Source organism: Cydia fagiglandana, chromosome 20, assembly GCF_963556715.1.
Source record: "Cydia fagiglandana chromosome 20, ilCydFagi1.1, whole genome shotgun sequence".
Classification (NCBI taxonomy): Eukaryota; Metazoa; Arthropoda; class Insecta; order Lepidoptera; family Tortricidae; genus Cydia; species Cydia fagiglandana.
The window spans coordinates 11,257,257-11,276,798 of record NC_085951.1 but is presented as its reverse complement, the minus strand read 5'-3'; the positions used below and the strand labels follow the sequence as shown (position 1 = coordinate 11,276,798).

Below are 19,542 nucleotides of genomic sequence, written 5' to 3'. Positions count from 1 at the left end.
CACTAAAAAATAAATAGGTAGAAATACACTAAAGTTCTTCACTATAAGTAGCATTACACACCTGTGCAAATGAATTCTCCCCAGCACAACATGAATTAAACTTAAATTCAAGAATTACGAATTCATTTCAAAGTAAACCTTAATTACGCCTAAACCGAGTCAATCGAGGATCCTGTTTTATTAAAACAGGGTTCTAGTAAAATATGTTCAATTTATCATTAAGTTTTTACGTCGCCGAGCTGGTCCTAGCTCGAAACCGGGTGCTTTAATTGCGGCGCCCAGGGCCGCTCACACGCTGCAAAAAGACAAAGGGAGGCTGGACTAACCGGACCCTGGGGATGATGATCATAAACAACAATATGCATCCCGATAAATATTGCTTTTCACTTCTCATGCTCAAAAAGTGCACCTTTATGTCGTGCGTAGACGACATAAAATCGCATTTTATGCTCTAGAGCATAAAAATAAAATTTTCTTCTAAGACTAAGGTAATCGGTCTCAACAGCCAAACAGTTAAAACATATTGCACAATTTTACTGAGCAATAAAATTGTGTAGATAGAAATAGAAAATAGAAAATAGAAAATAGAAAAAGTTTATTTGGTGTCAAAATAAAACTTAACCTAAAATACATCTTACTCTAATACATACTGTTATATTATTTTATTTTTGCTACAATTTATTAGAAATCCGTATTTTCTGTCCTTAAATTTAGTAAATCACATAAAATACGAGATTATCGTTCAAAAATGCTCCGAAATGTTTGACTTGGTAGAAAACCAAGCGTCTGAAACTCTGATCACATGTTGAAAATAAAAAAAAAATTAAAAAGTTAGTTGGCGGGAATTGGTTATGTATTATGTTCTTTCGCTTTACGACAATTTCGTGGTGTAAATTGCCGTGAAAAATATAATTATTTTCCTCGCAATCGAAGTGAAAAGCAGAGTGTACAACAAGGGCATAAATGTCAATTTTTAACCTCGTCTACTTTGTTTCGCTCAGACCAAAAAATTGCCTCAGGTAAAAATGGGTCACTTTATGCCCTTGTTGTTACAATCTACTATTCTGATAGATACTTGGTGAGCTGTAGGCCTCGTGAACCCCCATTTCCAGCCAGACTCCAACATTTTGTAAAAATCAAGAACTGAATGGACAAAAAAAATTAACTATCGAACTTGCTCACAACATTTCGATGCGTAAAGGTGGGTAAGTATTGTTTTGGTGGCATCGTTTACATAGTTTTATTGACTAGGTAGTTAATTTTGGCGTTTTACATAAAACACCAAAAATAAAATATATAACATTTATTTCAAAACAATTTTATAGAAATACTTAGCACTCCTCTGCTATCATCAATATCAGTAAGTGCATATTCATTCACGTGCATTATATGCTAATACATAGTAGTAACATCAAGGCAAAGTTTGTAAAAAAAACCGCCAGAATTGAATACATAAATCGCTGTTTTCTCTCACGGTCGCTCCACCTGTCAGCGGCTCGCGGGCTGCGTAAAAAATGTCATTCATGTTCCATAGAACGGTTCTGTCACAAGGTTTTTGCACGAGGTTCCCTAAGCTGTGTCGACATCAGTGTTTTCATCTTCCATCTTGTTTATAAATTTTTAATTGGTCTAGCAATTAGCATAGCGACTTTTGCAACTTTATGGTATGCAATTATGCGTTGAAAAATGTTTTAGACATAGATTTTAGGACAGGTAATATATTTTGGTTCTTTAAAAAAGGTATAATTGGCAAAGGGACTGAAAGGCGTATGTGACACTTACGAGTACACCCTTGGAGTTGTAGGTGTCTACAAGCTACGGTAACCGCTTACCATCAGCAAGGTAGAGTGCGTTTTTATCACTAATGTGTATTAAAAAACGAAACCAAGTCAATCGCCTCTAGATACATTTTTGTATTGCTTGATTATCATTCTAATTAAGTGTGTACTTAATAAAACTAAAGTGTTTTAGTCTTGGTTGTTAAATACAATGTCTTTTTACGACACTTGTTATTCATTAATAATGTTGTTGCACAAAAAAACAAGCCCGAATCATTTTATTTTTTTTTCAACCATAAGACCATGGCGCTATGAGACAGGTTTTTCAAATTACGTTGCCTAAAACCTATACATAATAATCTACAGAATAATGTCAATAAAAATAAAATACCTACATTGATATAATGATATACCTTCTAAATGTAAGAAACACAATATGACAGAGATCTTAACACTCGCACCTTTCCATTTTCATTACGTTCGCCGTTCCATCACGTACACAATCGAAAGTGCCATCAAAATCACAATACATAATTCAATGCTCTCAATAGCTTATCACCTAGATTCCGAGATTGGTCTATCACAATGAAACAAAGGTTACTAAGTATCTCAAGCCTGATATTCATTCATGAGGAACGGACGCCTACATGCTCTAGTGTTGGTTGAGACTCGAGTCCTTTGAGTCTGCTTTAAGACTCGAGTACTTATATTTTTCAGACTCGTATAATTAAGTCGAAACTCTAGTTATTTTTTTTTTATTTGTTAGACTTGAGTCTTTTGTAGAGACTAAAAGTCCTTTTTAGGGAACTCCCCTTTAAAAAAAAATTACATGCAGCAGCAGAAGTTGCTAAGCGGGCGAGGTGTTCAAAATTACCTTGACACGCATATTCTGTTAACAATAAAGTCGCGTCCAGATCATTTTTCACACCTGCCGGCCTAGCCAAGGTTACAATCGCTATCGCTTCGACAACGAAAAGCATTATGTCTCTCTATCACTCTTCCTTATTAGTGTGACAGTGACAGTTGCGTTTCGATCGCTACGGAGCGTAAGCGATAGGCATCTTGGCTACGCGGCCTGGCCCGCTCAGCAACTTCTGCTGCTGACTGTACATGCATTGTCTTCATCATAAATCGATGGTCTTCATATACAATTCGTGGGTTAAGGGTTAATTATACCATACAATAACCCTTACTTCCCTTACTGTTACTAGTATTTTGATAAAACCTACAAAATTATTATGGACCCGGGTATGTCCTTAAACCACGTCCAAGACCACCGGTGGACGGGCAGCAGCGTCCCTCAAATTCGGTGTACTCGACCGCGATCGCCAACCCGCCTGCCAAGCGTGGCGATTATGGCATTCACCCCCCATCATGCAGGTGTAAGGGAGAGGCCTATGTTCAGCAGTGGACGTCTTATAGCTGAGATGATGATGATGATGACAAAATTATTAACAGTCTTTATTGAGAGGCTCAAGTCCTTTTGAGTTACGCTTAAAAAAGACTCACACGGATTCGACACGGGACTTAAAAGACTCGAATTTTTAGTTCAGTCTCTTAACGTAATAACGAATCGAGTTCTTGAAATATAGACTCAAAAGACTCTAGTTCCTACCAACACTAACATGCTCCACAGTCGCTCTCCTTGAGACGTTGAGTCTTGCTCTCCTGTCAGTGGTTTTATAGCTACTACCTAGGACAGTTCCTTTTACGTTTCGTGTTTAAATACAGTGATGATGTGAGTTTTAATTACACTTTATGAAATGCACGTAAGTGACAATTGACATTGACATATTACTTCGATAAGCTATTTAATTTGTTGTCATAAATCTTGAGCAATCATTACTCGCTGGCCCAATATTACAGGGTTCTATGGTTCACTTTTATCGAACTGAAATTTGAACATTGTCATAGTGTCATTAAGTCGAATTTCAACTATCTTGAAAATGTAACATAGAACTTTGTAATATTGAGCCAGCGTAGTGTCAGTGTAATCACGATTCGTTTCTAATCAAATATTGCTAATTGACAAGAATTTACTAATTAGACACGATATTAAATTTAGAACGACCTACGTAACCGAAGAGCTACTGACCCTGGCTACGAAGCTAAAGGTCCCGGTTTCGAATCCCGGTAAGGACATTTGTACTAGAGTTAGACCAAGAAAAGTCTGCAGCAACTTTGATGGCCCACTAGTGCAAGTGTTAGTTATACGTCATAATTTCATAGAAGTTTGACGTTTAAAATAACACTTGCACTGCGTGGGCTATCAAAATCGCTGCAGAAGTGCAGACTTTTCTTAGTCTAACTCTACTTGCTTTAAGTGATAAATTACCGTAATGGTCTTTGTCTTATCTATGTATTATATTCATATTAAATATATGACGTTCCACAACAAAAGGTACCTTGTGGCGGCTGGCGCTTACGTTGCATAGCGCCGCAATAATATTGGAGCGGAGCGACGTTAATAATAGCGTAAGCGCCAACCGCAATAAGGTACCTTTACCCGTGGAACGTCACATATATTTAAATATATTTAAATTGTGAAGTCTCATATTTATTTGTTTATTCAACTCGACGGTGTCTAAGTGTAAATAACAACGATGTTAGTTCCTTGACCTAGCTACACGAAAATAGGTACTGAAATGCTTACATAAAACATAACGAGCACAGAAGAAATTATCTCATTCTTCTATTAGAATAACATCTCTATGGGCTGATTAAGACGGCGCGCGAACTCGCATGCGATTTTAGGTACATTACGGACTGTTGGTTACGTTCAATTCAACCGACCGGTCAAAACCCGCAATGTAATTAAACTCGCATGCGAATTCTCGCATCGTCTAAATGAGCCCTATGAGTCACGCTCTCCAGTCAGGGAGGACAATTTGAACGTACACATTTGAGATCATTTTCTTATCATTCGCCCTTCCGCCTCGCTCATGCCAATACATTAACGAACACGTACGAGCAAAATTCTCGCACGAATTATAACAAATAGACATAATTTAGATATCTAAATGTAATTTATAATTTGCCTCAGGAACACTAACATGAATAACTGTAGGTACTGTTTATACAGTCAACGGTAAAAATATGGGTGTACAAATCATTTCAAGAATATGTCTCATAACTCTTATGTCAGTGAATTAAGAACTATGGGACATATTTTTGAGTAAGTTGTCTACACCCATATTTTTACCGTTGACTGTAAAAGACAGTATTAAATATTAAAACACCGTCTGGGGCGTCTGGTCTCTAAATATTTAATAATATCGACGGTTTCTTTAATTAAACTTTTAACACGTTCTATTAAAACTATTAGTATCACGGTTTCGCATTATCCGGCAACTGGATTTTAGGGTCACGTCAGTCAGTCAGTAAAACTGATGATTTTGATAACAAGTTTAATTATTTTTGCTTTGACCGGTCGCTGAGCTGAGCGCTTGACACGCATGTCCCAATTTACTTGATTTAGTTTTTCTAAAAATAGAATGTTTCACAAGTAATACTTGTAGTTAGTTTGTATCCTTTAATTTAACGTAGTTATTACGTAACGCTATTTAACTAATTTGTGCCATGAAAAATAAGTTATCTAATATAAAACATACTAAAATGAAGGAAATGTGTCAAAGTCGTGGCCGACTAAAATTCGGATTTTTAGTGTTCCGTACAAAACTTTGTTTTTTCTTGTATTTGGTGCATGCGTTATTAAAATAGAACGAAAAATAATTTGGTCGAAATAGATACTTAAGCCGTATGCCGGAGCGCGGATCCACGTACGAGGAAAATATTAGAAAAAAATAATCACGGCACACGAGAGGTTAAGGATCATCAATCTATAATTAGAAAGTGTACCTACTCGTATTTTCCTTAACACTAAGCACTTTGGTTACAATGAGTGCGTGTGAAAATGATTAATCTCTGAATAAGCATTGTCTTGTCACAATCCGTCTCACTTATAGACCGTGTCACGTGACGTTTAATCCAAATTAAATGTTAATCATTCATAATTCATAATCTTATATAATACAAATTTAAACTTAAACACAGAAAACAGTGATTTTTTTCCTTATCCCATTATAGTGTTATTGTTATGTGAAATTTAAAAAGATTTTTTTTTAATATTTTGTCATCTACTTGCTCTATTTGTCTTATTCTATTATTTCATTTATTTTTAATAACTACACTATCAACAGTAAATAATGTCATTACTTAAAGACAAGAAGACAACGTCAGTTTTACTGATAGTGTCTAGCCCACACTATGTCTAATGAATCAGTGATCAAATGGCAATAGAAAGCACAGACATTCAATCGATTCGAGCCTGCACATTGCGTCAACTGGACGCATTGGCAGACGTCGCTATCATTTATTTCTTATTGGAACACTAACTAAATTAGAACGGCACATGCGCTTTAAAGCTTTATGGCTGCTCTACACGATGGGCCATCAAACTGGCCCACTAAGATGGGCCAGCGTGTAGATAGGGACTACCCTATCGACCGACCGACAACACCACTATAGTTCGTTTTTTTTTAGCATTAGAAAGAACTCCACAGAAGCAAGCGTACAGTTTTTATCAGGCTCTTTAATTGTTAATAATGATTGAATTATCTAATGTAGCATGGTCAATACATATAATTTACTTCAAATTATTACCGCTAAAAGTGACGGATTTGGAACCACAAGCTTACTTCTGCGAAGTTCTTTCTAATGCTAAAAAAAACGAACTATAGGTGTCGGAAGGCTTATGGCGAAGCGGAATGGCGATGGAATGGCCACGGTGTCGTTTTTTTGTCCGCACGACAAAGGTAGTGGGCCAGCGATGGTGTACGCACCTATATGTAGCCCATTCCATAGTCCGTGCTCTCAACCATCGTATGGCCATCGTATCTCGCTGAGCCATCGCTGGTCCATCGTGTAGAGGAGCCATAAACATCGCATGGCAATCTTGGTGAGCCATCGCTGGGCCATCGTGTAGAGGAGCCATTACTCATATAGGACCTTTTGACATGTCCGCGCAGCGCTGGCGCACAGATGTTTGCAGTTTAATATGGGATTTTGTCCCATAAAGTGAATTGGCAGCGTTTAATATGATTGACGTTTCGTTGATGTTATTATCGTTCTTTGTTTCTGAGATCGGGAGCGGCTAGCAAACGTGTATTATGTTGCGGAGTAGATAGAGTCCGTCTAAGCTAATATTGCACCGATTTAACGAAGCACCGACACTAAAAGTACGTGAATGTAATTAATTATTTTCATATAAATTTGACATTTATGATGCCATTTCCACACTGTCGTTGCTAATGTCGGTCACATTTACAACATTCACAAAATATGTCAAATATTGCAGGAAATTTTCTCTCTTTTGAACTCGGCCTTTTTTGTAACCTAACCGCAACTAATAGGTACAGTCAGCTGCAGAGAGAGATGACCCCCCTTGCATAGAAAATTGTTTGCAGGGGGGGGGGTCTCCTCTCTTACATATGGTTGCTAAAGCGCTAAAGCTAAGCGAGATCTTACTAGTATTCATCTGTTCTTCGAAATAAAGATATTTTATTATTATTATAATGTCTGTCTTTTACAAATTCTCGGGACCATGGCGTCCCGGACATTTGGAAAGCGTGCGTGAGGCCGAAGCCAACACGTAGAGTTCCCTTGTAATAAGACAATTTACCCTAAATGTAATGTGACACCAACCAAAGATTATTATTTCTTATTAGCCTAAGCAAATTAGAAAAATCTGCGGAAATAATTCGTGTAGTTTTGAAAATTGGTACAGGTATACCTTGTGGTGTCCAGATAAACATACTAAAAGTCCTCGAGGGTAGGGGGTGTGCTGGGGGTGTAGAGGGGGGTTGAAGGTACTTTTTTTCATATTTTTGCTCATATCTCGAATATCTGTACGAATAGCATTATAATTACTTAAGACAAAAGTTTTAACATAAAATTTACTACAAATTTGGTTATGTTTATTTTTACTCTGCGATCAATACTTTAGGGGCTACAGGCTGTTAAAGTTAAATAAGTAATAAAAAATAGACGGTTTAAGAAAACGTCGTTTTTTTGTAATTGTTCATCACAAATAAAAAATTTAGCTTAGAGTAAGCAAGCTAAGCAACCTGCTGATAAAGTATAAAAAAATAGGCCATATGCATGTCGGGCCATGCTCAGTGTAGGGTTCCGTAGTTACCCGTCTGTCAAAATAGACTATTTGCCATAACTCAAAAACAGCTGTACCGATTAGGTTCGCTATATTTTTCCTTGAAAGTATTTACTAAGTTATGTTTTCACGATTTTTTTCATATTTTTTGGACCCATGGTTCAAAAGTTAGGGGAACTAAGGGGTAAATCACAACTTTTTTTCTTTCAGATCGATTATTTCCGAAAATATTAAGTTGAATTTTTAAAAGTGGAAAAATTATTTACCATTTTGCTGGCTAGGGATGAGGTCTTGGTGGCTCAGATGGCAGAGCGCTGGAGTATCGATCCAGAGGCCGTGAGTTCAAGTCTCACCCAAGACAGTAATTTTTCCACTTTTAAAAATTTATTCTAAGCTTAATAGCATCGTTCGCAGACGTTTCTGCTTGTTAAAAATTAAAATTAGTATGGTTAGCACATCGTAACTGGTGAATTTCCAATATGACTTGGAACTCCGGTAGCCGTTTAAGAAGTATAACACTCTTACGGTAGATGTCGCTAAGGGTCCCCTTGACCTATAATATGGTGGAAAGATTTGCTGGCTAGGGATGAGGTCTTGGTGGCTCAGATGGCAGAGCGCTGGAGTATCGATCCAGAGGCCGTGAGTTCAAGTCTCACCCAAGACAGTAATTTTTCCACTTTTAAAAATTTATTCTAAGCTTAATAGCATCGTTCGCAGACGTTTCTGCTTGTTAAAAATTAATATTAAGTTGATCAAAAAATGGTTCTTGAAGACCCTTATTCGTTTAAAAAGACCTATCCAACGACACCCCACACTATAGGGTGGAAGCGAAAAAAAAATTCATCCCCACTTTAATGTAGGGCAACCACCATAAAAAATTTTTTTTCTAGTTTTCATGTTTACATTTGACACGAATATATAAATCAGTTACGCTGAAAAAGTTGTAAAATATAAATTAGAAAAAATATTTTATTAGGGTGGCTGCCGTACATTAAAAAGGGGAAGAAATTTTTTTTCGCTTCCACCCTATAGTGTGGGGTGTCGTTGGAAAGGTCTTTTAAAACGAATACGGGTCTTCGAGAACCATTTTTTGATCTGCTTAATATTTTCGGAAATAATCGATCTGAAAGAAAAAAAGTTGTGTTTTCCACTTTAGTTCCCCTAACATTTGAACCATGGGTCCAAAAAATATGAAAAAAATCGTGAAAGTAAAGCTTAGTAAAGACTTTCAGAGAAAAATATAGCGAACCTGATCGATTAAGCAGTTTTTGAGTTTTTGCAAATAGTCTATTTTGACGGACGGGTAACTACGGAACCCTACACTGAGCATGACCCGACATGCTCTTGGTCGGTTTTTTTTATATTTTATCAGCAGGTCATTTAGCTTGCTTATTCTCAATTAAAAATTTTATTTATGATGAACAATTATGAAAATACGACGTTTTTTTAAACCGTCAATTTTTTATCTCTTATTTAAATTTAACAGCCTGTAGCTCCTAAAGTATTGATCGCAGAGTAAAAATAAACATAACCAAATTTGTAGTAAATTTTATGTTAAAACTTTTGTCCGAAGTAATTATAATGCAATTCGTACACATTTTCGAGATATGAGCAAAAATATGAAAAAAGGTACCTTCAACCCCCCTCTACACCCCCAGCACACCCCCTACCCTCGAGGACTTTTAGTATGTTTATCTAGACACCACAAGGTATGCCTGTACCAATTTTCAAAACTACACGAATTATTTCCGCAGCTTGCCCAAATTCGGCTTAATTTGACGTGGCTATATCAACGTCGTGAGTACGTTGTAATAAAATCACGTTGTAAACAACTACATATTAGAATAGACAAACTGGAGGTCAAATGAATATTTTCTTCAGAAATAAATGGGTCACGATTGTGCAAAATATTCACAATTTTTACTGTGTATCAAACAAAACAGCGATTATTCTTAAAGTCATACAAACCGGGTCACGTCATTGTGTCAAGTCTAGATTTAACGTAACCTAATATACAATTTCATTGGTCCGGTACCAGTAAACTGTTTACTTGCAAAATAGGTTACGGTAAACATGTCAGTTCTGATATCTCGTAAACCCTGCTTGCGCGCGTTCTACTTTAAGGCTTGGCCACACACAGAGCGCGACGCAGCGCCGCGTCCGCGCCGCGTGATGCCGACACGAAGCCTGGTCAAACAGGGCGCGCGCCGATCGCGCCGGCCTCACGCTCTCAACACGCCCTCAAGGCGCGCGTGAACGCGGCGCGGCCGCGCGGGAACGCGGCGCACCGCTCGCTGCCTAACGTCCGATCCTACTGATGTGACCTTGCGCGACGCGGCGGGCCGCCGCGTTCGCTCGGCGCAGCGCTGCGCACGCGCCGCGCGGACGCAAGGGGCCGCGCGGCGCGGGGCGCGACAGAAGCGGGGCGTGATACCGGCGGGACGCAGTCTGTTTGACGTCGGTAACCTGTTAGCATGTGCCGCGGTCGCGCGGCGTGGACGCGGCGCTGCGTCGCGCTCTGTATGTGGCCAAGCCTTTAATTTTTATTAATATTTTGGTAATGAACCAAAACTTGGCAATCAATGTGATATCAACGGAAGTTTATTTATTATTTGAGTCCAGCATCTAATCTAACTTTCCACCGATTTCAATAGAACTAATTGTCATATTTTCATAGAAATTTGACATTAATGATGACATTTCCATAGTTTGCAAATTCCATGCAAAGATAGCTTGGTCCGCCTCTACCTAGCGTAGTCCCAGCGTTTTTGCCACGGCTCAAGGGAGCGTGGGATTCTAATCCAACCAGAGGGACAAGTATTATTGAGATTCGTCGGGTTTTTCCACGATGTTTTCCTTCACCGAAAAAAAACATCGTGACGAAACCGGACTAATCCCTATAAGGCCTAGTTTCCCCTCTGGGTTGGAAGGTCAGATGGCAATCGCTTTCGTAAAAACTAGTGCCTACGTCAAATCGTGGGATTAGTTGTCAAGCGGACCCCAGGCTCCCATGAGCCGTGGCAAAATGCCGGGATAACGCGAGGAAGAAGAAGAACTTTTCCTTCACCGAAGCGTTTGTCGTTAGCCAACTGTGACTATAATTGTGCCGTTCCCGAGAAAATTCTCCGTTTTGTATAAGGAACATTCTCGTGAGAGAACATTCCCCATAGTAAACGGAGAACGTGCTCTAGAACGGCACAACTATAACTGTGACTACGTAGGGAACATATGCTTAACCTAGCCCTTGACGGCCCCCGAGCCCAAGCCAGACCAAAAAAGCGATGGCTCGATGTCGTGAAAGCAGATATAAGCGTAAACGGGCTGACATGAGACGACGCCTAGGATCGCGCAAAGTGGAGAATGGCAAGTAGGAAAGCGGACCCTGGTAAAGGCCGGGAAACGTTAGGAAGAAGAAGAGAAGCTTTCCTTCACCGAAAAGCGACTGGTAAATTATCAAATAATAACATACGGAAGTTTATTAAAATGTATTTCGCATGCCAAGAACTTAGCGTGTTTGCGCCGTTGGCTGAAATAAACGCGTGTTTGCGTCAAAACATTGCGAATTCGGTTGTTTCCTTCACGCCTACGATATGCGCAGCAATAATATTCAAAAAAGTATGATTGATTAAATGTTAATTGTAAACAAATGCTTAAGCAAAGATTGGATAGATAATTACAAATCTAGCCTTAATTATAGGGTCTCATATTTGTGCATTATACTTATCATAAGGAATAAGTATCTGTTTTACTGAAAGTATACCTACATTAGTAAACGATTCCATTTCTGTGACCATTTGTGTGTGCCAATTTAAACCTTGGATAACTTCTAAAATTTATGGCTACAAACTTTACTTTTGCGGTATTATTGGGAGAGTTAAATAAAAAGTAAATAATAACCCTACAAATGGATTTATAAATGAGGTATTTTTTCGTAAACATGGGTTTGCTTAGCTATGATTACACAGTTGTGACTATCGAGTTTACAACTCAATCTGACTTGTTTAATTGATTGGCTCAAAAGTAACAATTTCCTATTTTTTCCACGGTATAAAGAACTTGTTAATAACAATAAACCTGAAATTGTTATGTAAACATCCGCAATGTTACGTAAAATCCAGTCAGGTGGCCCACGGCCTTCACGGTTTCCGGTCTCTTGCGCAGCGCCAGCACCCCCGCCCCGCGCCTTTGACACGGCATGCTTATCGAATAACCCACTAATACATCTATTTATTTGCCATCTTGCCAGCATTGTAGACCAACCATTGTTACACACTTTCTCTCATCATTAGTTACATTGGAACCGGCTTATCGCTGTTATTGATTTAAATAGGATTAAGGAGATAGTTTCAAACGTTAGTTTTGTAATATAAGAAACTAACGAAGGTCCAAACATCAGCGGACATCGCGCATGCACTTCGACATCTACGTAAACTAAAATAGTCGAGCGGTTGCGGCCCGGCGACCGAGTTAGCCGGCGCAGTGCGTCCGCGGAGCCCTCTCGCGCCGGTTCTATTTCCAACACATGTGCCAACGCATCCAGAATCGCATCTGACAATCGACACAACTGAAATGGCACCGGACTTTCGCCAAGGGAACTTCCGCTGCAGAAAACGCAAGCGCATCGCCTAACCTACTCTTACCACCATGCCGCAAGCTCCCGCCGGCGCCGGCCCCGTGGCCGCCGCGGTACCCAGCTCCAACCAGCTCAAGATCCAAATACCAGAACACAATGGAACAAACGGCACACACAAATCTAATGGAGTGACGTCTCCAAATTCAAATGGGCTACTCTCATCAGATTCTAATGGACCGTTATCACCGGCAAGCTCTAACGGCCTTATATCACCACCGCTTATCTCGGATGCTGTTCCGAAAAGACCACCCAAACCACCATCAAGCCGACTCATATTACCGATGAAGAAAGCAAAAACGCTGCCTATTCATTTTGAGGAAGAAACGGTGCCACCAAAAACACCCACAACTCTTCTTAACGGCAAGAAACTTTACGTAACTAAAACTTTAAAAGAGATACACTCGGTTCCGGCGAATCCTCCAGACAATGGAAAACTGCTAGTCAATCGGTCTCCTAGCCCATCTTACAGAAGGAGCATCTCTTCAGCTTCGGTTGAGACTGGTTCTATAGCAGAACTCGCGAAACGGCACTATCCAAACAACATACTCACTTCCAGGTCGCCGAGTCCAATGTCAATGAGGAGCAATGGCAGCGTTTATTCAACCTGCAGCAGCAATGGAACCTACGTTCCTTTATCTCGTTCTTCAAGTGTGAACTCTTCAATTTACAGCCGCCATACAACACCAACACCAAGAAGGATGTATCCACAAACCTGTGACAGGAGAACGAGCGTAGATTTGACAGAACTGAGGGCGAAGGAACAGGCTCCCGTAGTGTTTGACGCAAATCTACAATTCGTTCTTGGCTGTAGCAGACAACCAGTAAGACAAAAGTTTAAACCTGTAGCGGCACATTTAGAGCAAGGTACGTCTTCGAACTACTTGAGCGCTAAGATCGACAGCTTCTTAAAGAAAACAGATCATGTAATGGATGAATGGCGCAGACTAGGACACAAAGATGACCCTGAAACTAGTAGAAGAATCGGAAGATCAAAGTCGGCGACGAATATAATGATCAAGGGATTCACTTTGTTCAGCCGAAGTACGAGCAGAGCCAGCAGCATGTGCAGAGGAATCTCGGAGGACCGCACAACAGTCTCTGAATTAGACGAGGTTGGTGACTAATCCAATCTCAATTATTTTATTTCCAGCTCAAACGCTTAAAAGCGTTTCACAATGATGCGGTATTACGATAATAAATTGTAATAAATTCTCGCGTGGTGTTTGGTATGGCTACTCGCGCCCGCGGCGCTTGTTGCGTACCGTCGGCTATTACCGCATCTAGACGCTTGCCAATTTTTTTTCATTGTTGACTTCTTACAATCGTTTTACAAATGCGTGAAATTCTTGACTGTCCGTCACCATGACAATGTAACATTGTCACTCAGTCTTGCTTGGCGGAAGTTACACGCATCACCGCTCTCAGAACTCAAAACATAAATTTGTTGAGTGCAACTTTGCATTCAAAGGCATATTTATGATTTACGTGCAATAAACGAAACAAGCGATGTTTCTCTGGTGTTTTATGCACCGGACGTCCATCGTACGTCAGTACAACCCAATTTTAGATTGTTGTGTCTGAAATATCACCGAGTTGTTAAATCTGGGTAGTTAGCGGCTCGTACGAATGACTAATGATACCATTTCTTATGATCTTGGTTGGAATAACGACGGATGCACGCTGGACGACCTTGTACTATTTATAATAGTAGTTTATGTGACTGCTACATAATAAAAGGCATTAAAATACGAGTGTGGGTTTATGAAACGAATGAAATGAGTTTCATAATAGTATCACACGAGTGTTTTAATGCCTAATTATGTACAGTTACATACACTGCTTTATCTACACACATATTATAAACTTTCTATGATATATTTACTAACTTCATACTACAGCCGACTTTGCTCTCTGGCGGAACTCGCGGATATGAGATGGCGTCTCCGAAATATCTTTATCGCACATTATACACGAAACATTTGTTATAGTTCCTTTAAAAACAACAAAATAAATTATTTTTTACTTATAAACTAAATAAAAGATAAACTGTACGTTAAATGGCGGCAAATGAAAACTTTTTTCACGCACGTCACGCATCCATAGTTTTTTTTTTTTATTCAGAGACAAACTAGAGTCGGGGTCGATTACCATATCGTCCGATACCAACTTACATGCGAGATTTGTCAATATTGTATGCAATTGTCATTTGATTTCGAATAAAACGTCATCTCAACTGATATTAGAATAGGGGTCAAATCAAATTGCTTTTTTTTCTGAGATGTTCGAAATTTGAAATGCATTACCAAATCGATTTTGATATAGTAATGAAGCTATTACCACATTTTCACAGATAAGAAATTTGCTGTAACAAAATAGTTTATCGTAATGTGGGCCATAATTTACGAATTTTGAAGGCATCATAGACAGTTTATGATATGTGTGTAGATAAAGTCATTTAACAGTTACTGACGCCTCCTTACTCTTGTTATGACTATTTGTTTTAAACTGCTATTACTTATCTATTAGCTAACTTAATTAATTGCAATATTTGCTAATATTTAACTGTAAGTAAATAAACAAGTCGTATATTATAATGACTAATATCGGCTATAAATCGAAGTAATTAACATCGAAATTTGTTACATGGCGAAGAGCGATAGAAACGATATGTTTAAAGTGTTTAACTATAATAACTGTTTACGCGGTTTAGATCTTAATCCATTGACCGCCTGTATTTACTCTTGCATTAACCTAATCTTGTTCGTGGATTAAAACCCACTTGTAAGTGATCGACCCGTCAGAAACTTGGCACGTGTTTGTTTAGTAATAAGCACGTTTGGTTTTAAACTGATTTGTTTATAAATTTTATAATACATGTTACTCGTAAGTTTTGGATGCTTTGGAAGCTTTATTGCTCGATATCTTTTATTATTATTATAAAATGGAAAGCAACTTACTATAGTCAGGCGAATATTTTCTTTTCAATTTCAACGACATTCAATAACGCTAATATTTTTTTGCGCTCTGGGGCCCGATTTTTGAATTTCTATCGCTCGATTTCGTCACTCGAAAGTCGGTGGCAAACGGCGAAATGCAAATTTTTCAAATACGAGCTATCGAAATTTGGTATAAACCACTCGATTTTAATTCTATTAGTAGAATTTAAGTGCCTAGTATTGGAGATTTTATTTTACAGAAATACACGAAATCGAGTGGTAGAATTCTAAAATCGGCCCCCTGTACCTTCTTCTGCCATCAAACTGTTTTTAAACAGATATGGTATTAACAAATAAAAAGTGTAAGTTCACAATGTATGACATTCTATCTTCACGCTAAAATCAACAAAATAAAATCCTTTTGACAGTTCCAACCATTCTTTTTCAATATTAGATGGCGATTTAGATGATGATTGATGAACTATCTTAAGTATAGTTAGCTTAAACCAACGATCGATTTCCTGCTAATGATTGGCACTGTATGTATTGTTCCAGCTGTCGGAGGTGGGCGGCGACTTGGCGGAGGAGCGCGCGGCGGCGGCGCTCGCCACCGAGCGCGCCGACGCCGAGGCCGCCGAGCGGCTGCGCATCGAGCGCGACAACCGCGACCTGCTGGCGAACAACCAGCGACTGCAGCAGGTACGTGAGGGAACTGTGAGTCGGAGGCGGCGTTAACCGAGCGCGCCGACGCCGAGGCCGCCGAGCGGCTGCGCATCGAGCGCGACAACCGCGACCTGCTGGCGAACAACCAGCGGCTGCAGCAGGTACGTGAGGGAACTGTGAGTCGGAGGCGGCGTTAACCGAGCACGCCGACGCTGAGGCCGCCGAGCGGCTGCGCATCGAGCGCGACAACCGTGACCCGCTCATCACCAACCAACGCCTGCAACAGGCAGGCTGCGTATTGTAGCATGGGCAGGTTTCCGCAAATCGATAACTGACGTCTATTTTCCGTAAAGGATCAGCAGGGTGCGTAGCCAACACGACAATCGTGCATCCTTAACTGTATCTATTACCTACGTATAACTAAAACATATAGTGTGTGTTTTTCACTCTCGTAAATACCATGACCGATTCAAAACCATAATTTTAAAATTCGGATTCTCCAACAGGCATCCGAACGTCTCGAGCTGGAGCTCCTGCACTGGCGTTCAGCCGACAACGGAGGCGCCGAGCCTTCCGACTCTGAGGGTTCAGAGGCGGACGCCACAGGCAATGGCGACAAGTACAAGAGGAGATACGAGCAAGCGCATAGAGAGCTGCAGTTGCTGCGAGCGCAGCTGCGTCGGCAACATGAGGACGACCTCGAGCAACTTGTCACGGTTAAGAAGCAACTCGAGAAGAAGGTAAGACACAAACAGGTGCCGAGGGCTCTGAGGCGGACGCCACAGCCAGCGGCGACAAGTACAAGCGGGAAGCGGCGATATGAACCGGCGCATAGAGAGCTGCAGTTGCTGCGAACGCAGCTACGTCGGCAACATGAGGACGACCTCAAGCAACTTGTCACGGTTAAGAAGCAACTCGAGAAGAAGGTGAGACACAAACAGGTGCCGGGGGCTCTGAGGACGCCACAGCCAGCGGCGACAAGCACAAGAGGAGATACGAGCAAGCTCATAGCGAGTCGCATTTATTGTGTGCGCTATAACGTCGGCTGTCAGCAGCATGAGGACGACCTTACAATTGGCGGTATGAACCTGCACGTCAAAAATAAAAAGTTTCCTAACTGCAAAGTTTTTTTGCTCCCACTGAGCAGGCTTTTTGTATCAATTTGTATGTTTAATCTACCTAGACTTAATCAATTCAGAGCTGCCGTCAAACAACTTGTCTAATATATTTAGGGCCGGTCCTAAACTTGGAACCGGTTGTTCTAATCCGCTTGTAAGCGTCATGTCCGTTATGTTATAACTTATAATCCTATATAGTAACTTTGACAATTAACAGTTAAAGCTAGGAAGCAATATCAGCTGACAGCGCAATGTCTAATTATTACTTAATCCGTTCGTTATAATAATACAATTGTTTAAGATACCTATATAAATGAATTATGATCTGATGATTATCATTACTGATGTAATAGTTTACGTTGTAAAATTGTTTTGTTGTCTTGGTTAGACATTGAAAACGTAGTGAACGATTAAACTCTAATATTAGAGCAAGTTCAAATAGTTACAGTAACAAGAAAATTAATGATAGTCTGAAGCGGAGACAACAATAAATGTCCCGCCACCGCCCCTTTGGCAGCCCAATGAAACAAAGCTATTTGAAAAACATAAAATCATAACTAATATGAAACGAGGTCACGCAACTGATATGAATGTGACTATTACCGACGTAATCAATTTAAAAATGCAACTCAGTTATAACTCAGTAACAGTCGTTCACTCTCACATTACTCGAGCGCTGTTTATCAGAAGTTTTCATTGAATTACCACGTCCGACGATATCTGGGTCACGGTGTGAAATGAGTTATCTCGCCCGAAACCTATCTCAAGATCATCCTTGACGTGATGTGATAACTGATAAGTGACAAAATTCCCGCCGATACCATCTCTGATAGTGCCAGTTCGGTTTGTGTACAGGTCGTGGGTTATTTTATTGGGCATTATTTACGAGCAATGGACGAAGAGGTCAGTGCACTTTGATAAAGTAATTTCTTGCGATTATCTACATATGAATTTATAACCACACGTGTCGCCTTGACCACTACTCGTTGGCGTTTGGCCAGATTGTTGATTTTTCGACAGAATCTTATATTATGTTTACGTTTACTTGTTGAAATTGTAAACGTATTAGACGAACATTCGAGAGTATTATTGGATTGCTGTTTTGATGCAAATGTGTGTAAATGTTGTTTTGTATATATCTTAATCCGGGCGCGCGTATGTGACCTTTCTCTAACATTTTTATGCGTATTTTTACGAATGTTTAATGCGTTATGAATTTAATGCTTATATTTATAGCACTGTATTTTTATATAATATCGTAAATACTATACGGATTATCATTTGATATTTAGTAACACCTAGCTTTTAAGCGGTTAATAACAACTTCGCTAGGACACTGCATACATCTAATAATTCAAGACGCGTAGGTATTCCCAATAGTCCTCAATTCACACCGAACTTAGCGTTGTAACTTAGGAGTTTTACTTAACTTTGATTTTTACTTGTTAACCCCACCCTCTCGCCCTAGATTACTGATGTCAGTCAAAATGTAAGCGTATAAGTGTGGCGTACTCCTTGGAAGGAGTCACGGTTTTATACAGGTTGGAATAGAACAACCTACATTCTGGTACTCTACAATATTTTGATTACAATATCGCTGGCCCAATATTACAAGGTTATATTATGTTACATTTGCAAGATAGTTGAAATTCGACTTAATGTCACTATGACAATGTCAGATCGATAAAAGTGAAACATGGAACCCTGTAATATTGGGCAAGCAATACAGGGTGATTCATGAGACGTGAGCAGGACTAATCCTGCACACTCAGTAACTGATAATTAATCGATCACCGTCGTATTTAGGTGAAACAACGACACTTTTTCCTATTTTTAACTTTTTGGTGAGGGCAAATTTAACTGTCTACAAGGTTTATCCTTGAATTGCCGACAGACATTTCATCGAATGTTATTTCGAAGACAACGTTTCAAGTATTTTCATTTCATCGACAAGTTATTGCATCGAAGAATCGATACTAGTAAATTTAAATCGGGGACTTTTAATTGGTACTTGAGTTATTTTGTATATAGTTTATATCGTGGTATTTCTTTACGGGTTTTCTTATTTCATATTGTATTGTATTTAATAAAATTTATTACGCGTAAAATTACTTCAATTTGTAATATTTCGTTATAGAAACTACACGCAGTCATGTCAGTCGGCTCAGTCTGCGCGATTATAGCTATGTGGGTAGTTTAAGATATAAAATTATATCTGGACATACATAATTTTGAGAAAGCCGCAGTT

At 39.5% G+C, this 19,542-nt stretch overlaps 1 protein-coding gene across 1 annotated transcript in view; it reads left to right on the top strand.

Moving 5' to 3' along the window:
* LOC134674755 (unconventional myosin-XVIIIa) overlaps positions 1-19,542 on the top strand; it is a 323,832-nt gene that overhangs the window by 287,984 nt on the left and 16,306 nt on the right. The window contains exons 24-25 of the mRNA XM_063532886.1: positions 16,069-16,212; positions 16,683-16,916. Of these exons, the coding sequence (XP_063388956.1) occupies positions 16,069-16,212; positions 16,683-16,916 (378 nt within the window). The remainder of the gene's footprint in view (positions 1-16,068; positions 16,213-16,682; positions 16,917-19,542) is intronic.